The 8,014-nt window shown below is 45.8% G+C and overlaps 1 protein-coding gene across 1 annotated transcript in view; it reads right to left on the reverse strand.

Moving 5' to 3' along the window:
• LOC104165746 (unconventional myosin-VIIa-like) overlaps positions 1 to 8,014 on the reverse strand; it is a gene marked incomplete at its 5' end in the record, with an annotated part of 17,303 nt that overhangs the window by 6,124 nt on the left and 3,165 nt on the right. The window contains 11 exons of the mRNA XM_009705475.1: positions 17 to 130; positions 1,126 to 1,231; positions 1,648 to 1,803; positions 1,921 to 2,074; positions 3,133 to 3,290; positions 4,426 to 4,550; positions 5,103 to 5,293; positions 5,395 to 5,564; positions 5,679 to 5,805; positions 6,097 to 6,214; positions 7,191 to 7,361. Coding sequence (XP_009703777.1) covers positions 17 to 130; positions 1,126 to 1,231; positions 1,648 to 1,803; positions 1,921 to 2,074; positions 3,133 to 3,290; positions 4,426 to 4,550; positions 5,103 to 5,293; positions 5,395 to 5,564; positions 5,679 to 5,805; positions 6,097 to 6,214; positions 7,191 to 7,361 — 1,590 coding nt within the window. The remainder of the gene's footprint in view (positions 1 to 16; positions 131 to 1,125; positions 1,232 to 1,647; positions 1,804 to 1,920; positions 2,075 to 3,132; positions 3,291 to 4,425; positions 4,551 to 5,102; positions 5,294 to 5,394; positions 5,565 to 5,678; positions 5,806 to 6,096; positions 6,215 to 7,190; positions 7,362 to 8,014) is intronic.

The raw sequence follows: 8,014 nt of genomic DNA on the forward strand, positions 1-8,014 counted from the left end.
TGGGTGGGTCACTCACCTTGTCGGAGATTTTGACGAAGAGGCTGAAGCCCTCAGAGGACTTTAGGAGCAGCCTGTTGGAGATGTTCTGGCAGAAGTCCTTGGCTTTTGTGCTAGACTCCACTTCAAATGCCTGCAAAGAAACGAAGATCCTCACCACTGCTACCTCAAGGTTAATCTCCACTTTATGGTCTCTTTGAGGAACTCTAGGTTCAGATGCACAAAGGGATTTAAGTGTCCATCACCAATGAAATCAGTGACATTGTAGATTATGGCAGTGGGCATGGGAAGGGATGTTTGCAGAAGCTCAGCCACCCTACCGCTGTACCGTTTTGCTTCGTGATGCTCTGGCTATAATCCTGTGCTGGTTTATCCAGGGCTCCCCAGGCAATGGCAGAGATTTGTCTGATCTAATAGTTAGGTCTCAGAGCTATTTATCAAGGGGGGGTAGAGAGCGAGTGAGATACCTCTGGGCTGATTTGTCCCAACTCCACCGATGTCTCTCCACTGATGACGGTGGGTCAGATGCCTGGCTTAGACCAAATGCCTGACTTCTAGATAGCTGAAGAGAGGGGAGATGATTCCTGCTTTACATGTGGATGGGGTATCTAAAGGACTGTCCCATCTGCATGCGGATTCCAGTCCTGGTTTTGCCTTTTGAACTGTGCGCGGCATTTACATCGCCTCAGTTTGGTTCTGCCCACTTAAAGAGATTTAGTTCATAGCAGTTTAAGGAATTTAAGTTTCTGACCATGACAGCCTGAACCACCAAACCACCAGGACCTGTGTTCCACATCCCAGAAGGGACTGGTCTGGAGCTCAGTGCTGCTGAGAAGTGAATGGAGATAAACCCACCCGGTTTCCTTCTTTCTGGGGTCATACTATAAAGCCTCCAGTGAACACCAGCACACCACCTACATCTTGAAAAACGTGAATTGCGGTAAATCAACCCCCTGAGCTGGTCAGGGTAGATAAGGGTGGGTTTTACGTACACTGCTCTGGTCCAGAGTCTTCTGGAAAAGCTGAGTTTTCCTGAATCAGAACCAATATTAGCCTCTTCTGAGATTTTAATAAGAAAATTGATAGCCAGACAGACAGAAAAGAAGAATTTCCTTCTCTCCCATTTACCTCATCAGTGTCATCAGGAAAGTAAACCTTGTGGAAAATTTGGGTGGTTTTGTGTTGAATGGCTTCCACTTCTACCAGATGGGGTGGGTACTTCCTGGATCCGTTCCTGCAAAACAGGAGGTGGCAAGTGCAACAGCATCAAAGCAAGAATCTTTTGTTTAAATCTTCTATTTTAACACATATTCTTTTTTGAGTAACTTCAGCTACTTTCTTAATATTAGGGTTTTTCCCTCCTAAAAAGAAGAAAGAAAAATTGTAATGGGGAATGTGTATTTGCTTACGTTGTAAGTGACTTAAGTGAACCTGGACAAAGTCAACTTAATTAATCTCTGTTTTCCCCCACAGTTTATCAGCGACATCCTCCACTCAATATCACTTTTGTTCAGTTTGGTCAAACACAGAGAGAGAGGCTGTGAGCTTTCACCGTGCCCCCAGCCACCGAAATATCTCCTGCTCGTATTTTCTCACACATATTTGGATGCTGTGGCACAGTCAGGACTAGGAGGTCTCCAGGTGCCCTACCTCAGGGCTTTTTGGAGTCTCTGGATGCAGTCTGTCGCCAAAGGGTGATGTTTCCGGGACTGCAGGAACCTCTGGACATGGGGCAGGAGGATGTTACTTGGAGGGAAAAGGCCTGTACACAACCACAACAGCTCCCAGCCTTTCTCTTCACTATACCTACACAAGGAGAGATCCAGGAGGAAAAAAAAAATCACTCATGGCATGGACATATCAGATGAGCTTTGCCCAGAAGAGGCTAGTGCCTTAGGGCCAAGGGGAACGAACAGCTCTCACTTGATGTGGTTGTCCGTGAGCTGCTTGAGGGTCTGGCAGTAGATTTCATCCTTCAGGGGTTCGGCTTTCAAGGCACCTTCAAATATTTGGTCTGTCAGCTCATTAACTGAGCGGGTCCTTTTGGATGGGTAGTCACCCATATACTTCAGCACTGGTGGGAGGTAGGAGTCAAGGATCAGGACGTTTGAGGAAGCCCTTCTCTTGATGATGTGATTAAAGACATCCTACACATGACTACAGAAGTGGCTGCAACCTGGTGGAGGAGGCTCAGTGTACAGTAAAGGCTTTAAATTGCTTTAGGAGATGTCTAGCAAGCTCTCTCCCTTTATCGTGCATCATCTCAGGTTGAAAGAATTGTTTTGAGGTCAGGTTATGTAGACCTAAGAAAGCTGTGTGTGATCATGTGTTACCTGATCACACATACAGGTACGACTGTAAAAGAGATTTTCAGCTAGTGTCAGACACCAGTGGAGCTGTAGTGACGTAAACCAAATGACGACCTTCACGATCATGCCATATTGCAAATATTCCGCGTGAGAGCAGGCCACACTTTTCTGAATTAACATGTATAGCACAGCAAGAGGAAAAGGATAAAATTGCAAATGTCCTCTTATTTTTTTCCCAGTTCTTTTAATTCCTCCTCCTGTTATTATTTTCCAGTAAGAGGAAACCAGTAGTAGCAACAATAGTGTAATATTAATCAGTAAAAGGCTTATAGCAACAGAACTGTTCAAACCGTGAACTTTGGATCCTAGAGCAAAGCAAAGCTCATCTCTCCCATGCTGTGCACATTCTGCCAAGTAAGGGATATTCAGTCATCAAACCCTGTGCCTGAGGCCATGAGGACTGGTTTGTATCCACACTGATTAGGGCTACAGCCTTGCACAGCAGATGCATTTTGGAGAGACACAGCTGAAGCAAGCCAGAACAGAGCTGGTGAGTTAACCACTAAGCAGTGTGGACCAGCAGGGCTCAGTAACTTGTTCCCTGGCCATCATTTATTAAGAACCAGACACTGCTCAAACCTCAGAGACACTCAGATACAGATTTCAGGCTCAGACCCATCTCCAAGCCTGTGACACGGTCCGAAAGCCCTTAGGAGGGACCACAAACCTTTCCGTGGGCTTTGTTTGGGGCCCCAAAGAGCCTGCTCAGCCTTTGCCTATCATCAGACCTGTTGTTCAAGGACTCCCCCAGGCAGCAGAAGGATATCAATGAAGGCCATGCAGGCTTCTTGGGACAGCTCCTCACTGCCCAGGATCTTCTTCAGCAATGGCTGTTTGATGGGCTCACGGGTATAACACCACAGCTTGTCCTTCCCGCGGCTCTTGGTGATCATGACCCGGCTGAGGGTGTGCTTGGGAGGTGGCCTGGTGGTAAAAGCAAAGCAAGAGGAAAGATGGAGAGGTTACAGGGATAAAAGCAATAGCTTGCAGCCAGTGTTTCACCTGGGAAAGTTGCTCACAGCACCTGGCTAATGAACTCTTACACCAAATGGGACTTCACAGTTTAGCAAGTATCCAGCTGCAGTTATAGAATCATAGAGTCATTATGGTTGGAAGAGACCTCAGAGATCATCAAGTCCAACCATATACCTGATGCCACCATGCCCGCTAAACCCACTAAACCATGTCTCAAAGTGCCACATCTAAACGTTTTTTGAACACCTCCAGGGATGGTGACTTCACCACCTCCCTGGGGAGCCTTTTCGAGTGCCTAACGACTCTTACAGTGAAGAAGTTCTTCCTAATATCCAACCTGAACCTCTCCTGGTGCAACTTGTCCTATCGCTAGTTACCAGGGAGAAGAGACCGACCCCCACCTCGCTACAACCTCTACAGTTCTGCCCAAAGATAACCATTTGTACTTTCCTAGCACTCAGAAAAGTCCCTCAAGGACCCTACCCAAGTACTGACACCAAAACAACCTTCCCTATCCCAAAAATCTTCTAACCACAAGAGGAAGGATGATGGCAATGGATGGTCAGGGCAGCAACACTGAAAGAATATTGCCTAGCAGAACAAGCCTACCAGGGTGAAGATATCCCAGAGGATCTGGTCTGCCTGTTTGGATCACCAGTCCGTCTGAACAGGAGTGGGAGTTTTGGGATCAGTCTGGTCAGCTGCTTTCAGCAGTGGTGCACATTTAAATCTTTGGGGATGAGATGGAAATGCCTACACCTGAGCCAACTGCTGCCTATACAGTTTGGGGCTGTGTATGGGATCATAAGAAAGGAATATCAGACCACTAAGCACGGCCTCCCAGCTAATACTGAATTTCACACTGTTATGCCTGTGCTGAGCCGGTCTGAAGGAATCCTTCATAAAACCTTGGCTGTGCAAAACTTACAGCTCAAATGCCATGACCTAAACTGGAGGCTGCGGTTGCACAAAGTCACGCAAGGGGATATTCGGTCTTTTCCAGTAGTCAAAAATTTCCTGATTCCCAAGCTACCTGGAGATGGATTCCTATTCCTACAATTTTTGAGGCTGGTTTGAAAATCACCTAAAATAATCATAGGAAAATTCCTCCAAGGTGTATGGCTTTACTCTCTCTTCACTGTCTGAAATTGCCAGCTGAGAGGTTCTGATAACATCTTGTCGTTGGTCAGGGGTCATCGTGACCAGTGCCTGTGGGATGAAAAGATCTCTGTCACCCGGTATGTTTGATGTATTGTATATCTGATGTGTTCAGAGAGAGGAAGCAGATGATACAAAACGAAAAGAACAGTGAGTGAATAAGAATAACCTGTTAATTCCAGTTAATAGCCAGTAAGAATCATGCAATTGTCATTTCTCTATGCCATTCTCAGTTACTAATGCAAGGAATAACCAATGTTTCCATCATGTGGATCATTTCCTAATGAAGATAATGTGCTTTGGATGCTACAGGTCCATACACAAATGTAGTGGTTCCCTCCAACCCCAAATACACCTTCAAGTGTATCAGGCCAGCTGGGGGGATTTCGAACAATTCCAAGTCACAGGCTTTTGGTGTTCAAAGTGACACAAACAGAAAAAAGGCTGAGATCACTTCTGCCTTGGACAACTTGTCACTTCTCTCAGCCACTTTGGTTCTCATCTGATCACCAGGGAGACTCTGGACAGATCTAAGCTCTTCAAGGATGGCTTTGACCTCTTTGGGCTTTCTATCAAGTTTCGCCATTCTGTAAGACCACTTACCACGATCTCCAGCGGAGGCATGGTGACTGTAGGCAAGACATAGACGGAGTCGGTTGGGAAATCCCCCCTTTGCTTGGTCCGTTCATTGAACCCGTTAGCCCACCCTGAGTTCATCACATGTTCTCCTGTGTCCTGGTCCAGAACGATAAGGTCTCCTTTGAGGAAGCTGAGGAACCCAGATTCTTCTCCCACTGTAAGAAAAACAACCATTAGTTTGATTTTATTTTTCCAAATCCCTTGGAAGTAATCAATCTATCTGTATGCTTTCCACTGGGCTGGGCCATTTACTTACCAGGGTTCGGGTTGTCTTGGAGAGTGACCACATACTTGGATCTTTTCCTTAGTCCTTCAAGGAAGGTCACCACCAGGTCCCGGATATCCTCTGCGTTGTTGGAGGTGAAAGTGTATTCATCACCTTTAATGGTGGCCAAGGTGAAACTCTGCCCTTGCATCTTCCCCCCTCTGGGATATTTTTTTATAGGAGACATAAACAAGAAACATAATGGCATCAAGAGGCAAAGCCTGGAAAAAGACAGGTTTATGGTAAGATTACCTGCTAAGTCTGTTCCTCCTTACCTGCTGCTTGACACAGCCGTGATCTCTGGGAAAGAGAGCTCTAAAAGAACCTGCTCCTGTTCATCTACAAAGTACACCCCTGTCCAGTTGACAGCTACTATCACATCATTTTTAGGCAAGCTTGGCCCTGGATTGAAGACAAGACATACAATGAGCTCATGAAGGGTCTTAGGGTGTAAAAAATGTGTGCATTCCAAAGGAGGATGCAGTGATCAAAAAACTCAGTGTTCTTTTTAGCGAGAGAAATAGTGGCAGACTCACAGCTTGAGCCATTGCCAATCAGGATGCACTAAAAAATAATTTATCCAAAAAGACCAGCTAGATGGTCTGTTAAGTCTCCTCGTCTGTGGGGTCTGTGTCTCTCCTTCCTTTTGCTTTGGAGCATCCTGTGCTCTGAGGATGTGCTCTACGGACTCACCTGAGAATTTGAAGGCTTCGTAAAACCGAGAAAACAGCAAAGGCCACTTGAAACGTGCAAAATCCACTACTTCTTCCTTGACTTTTTTTGGGTCTGTCCTCTTCTGAGTATAAATTCCCTACAGACAAAGCAAACCACAACCAACATGGAGCACAAAACCTGCTATATTCAGGAAGAGAGCAAACAAAATCAATTCATGTCACCTGAAGATTTTGGAACCAGTATTAATTGAGGTCTCCAATGCTGCTAAGGGCCAAACAAAGTCCTACAGGAACAAGTGACAGATTGGACAAAGTCCTGGCCTTTGGTTCCCACTTCAGGGAATAATTTGACTTTGAGAAGGCTGGGCAAGCATCTAGAGTTAGCATCAGCTAACTTTGAGGTTTCCCTAAGGTAGGCATCTACCTTTCGGCTTGATGGTCCTTTAGCTGGAAATGGACACTCAACAGCCCTTAAGCGCCGGCATCTAGCTTTATTTAGGACATCCTCAGATACCTGACATTTCTGTATGTAGCTGATCCAAGATCCAACTGAATTGCATCCCTGCGTCTCCATTGAAAGTAATGACAGGTGAGACTCCTAACACACATGGAGGTGCTTACATTTTAGGTGTCTTAATCCGAAACTGGCTCCTACTGTTAAATGAATGCCAATCCTCATGCCTGGATGACCAACCCTCGTGACTGGTCATGAGTTAAGGAAGGTATCGCTGTGGGAGGGTGTCACAAATGTTCTAATGGAAATCTGGGAGGTTTTATACAATGCCTGGCACAATAAGGTTCTGACACTGCCTGGAGACATGAACTGCCGCTGTAATACAGCCAATAACACCACAATCCTGTGTAACAGGAACGAAACTCTAAAGATGGCATTTTGCTTCTCACAGCAAATCTCTGCAGATTGTCTTGTTCTGTCAGATCTTGCCTCAAAACCAGTGGCAAAGCTGAATATGGCTAGTACAAAACCTGCCTTTTCTCTTTGATTTGCTTCAGGCCAGGCTAAGAGCTGAGCTCTGATGTCTGACGCATGTTTAACAGGCACACGAAGCTACTGAAGCACGCCTTGGTCCTTGCCAGGTGGTCTATTGTCCCTACCTTTTTATGTGCAGCTATAATGAGCTGAGCCCATTTTTCCACTGTTTTCGAAGCTGTGATCTCTCTGTCCGGGATGTAGGATGGAATTAGATTTAGCAGCCTTTCCAGTACCATCTCTGACCCATAGTCCACGTAGTACTGCTGGGAAGCTAGTTCTGCCAGATCTTCTTCCTGTGGGAGCCAAACAAGCCAAGTCAATACTGCTACCAGGCCATCACCTCAACATCCATCCTCCATCACTCAAGGAGCATTTTGTTGAGGCTGGATGTACTGCTGCTTCAGAATGGTGTGGGGATGCTTCCTTTCAGCAGAACTTCACCAGTGCTTTTTGCACATCTAAAGTTCAGGAGACTGACCACTAAAAGCTCTGATTAAGCCGTAACATGTCCAGTGACCAGCGCCGTGCAGCCCTGTACTGTATGTGAACATGTTTGTCCCAGTCTTTCCTTGCAGTTCAGTTTCCTTCTGATGCCTACAGCCAGCAGTGGGTGATTTTGCTGTGGTAGACAGAGTTTAATGATTGACAACTGCATGTATCCAACATTTCTCATATTTGAGAAGCACAGCAACTGAAACATCTGTGCATAACGCAGAACTGTAAAATGTCCTTTGGTGCAGCTACATTCCAAGCACTTTGGGGTGAAATAACAGAGCTACTGAGATGACAGTAGCACAAAGAGATCAGGAGCTAGAGAAGGGGAGGAAGAAAGGGCAGGATTTCCGATAGGATAAAAGAGCTGCAGTTAATGCAATATAGATGGAAAAAATGATTTAGTTCCCAAGGTGAGTGGACTCTACTGGACCACAGGAGAATGATTAGGGAA

This window comes from Cariama cristata, unplaced genomic scaffold, assembly GCF_000690535.1.
Source record: "Cariama cristata isolate BGI_N322 unplaced genomic scaffold, ASM69053v1 scaffold6780, whole genome shotgun sequence".
Lineage (NCBI taxonomy): Eukaryota > Metazoa > Chordata > Aves > Cariamiformes > Cariamidae > Cariama > Cariama cristata.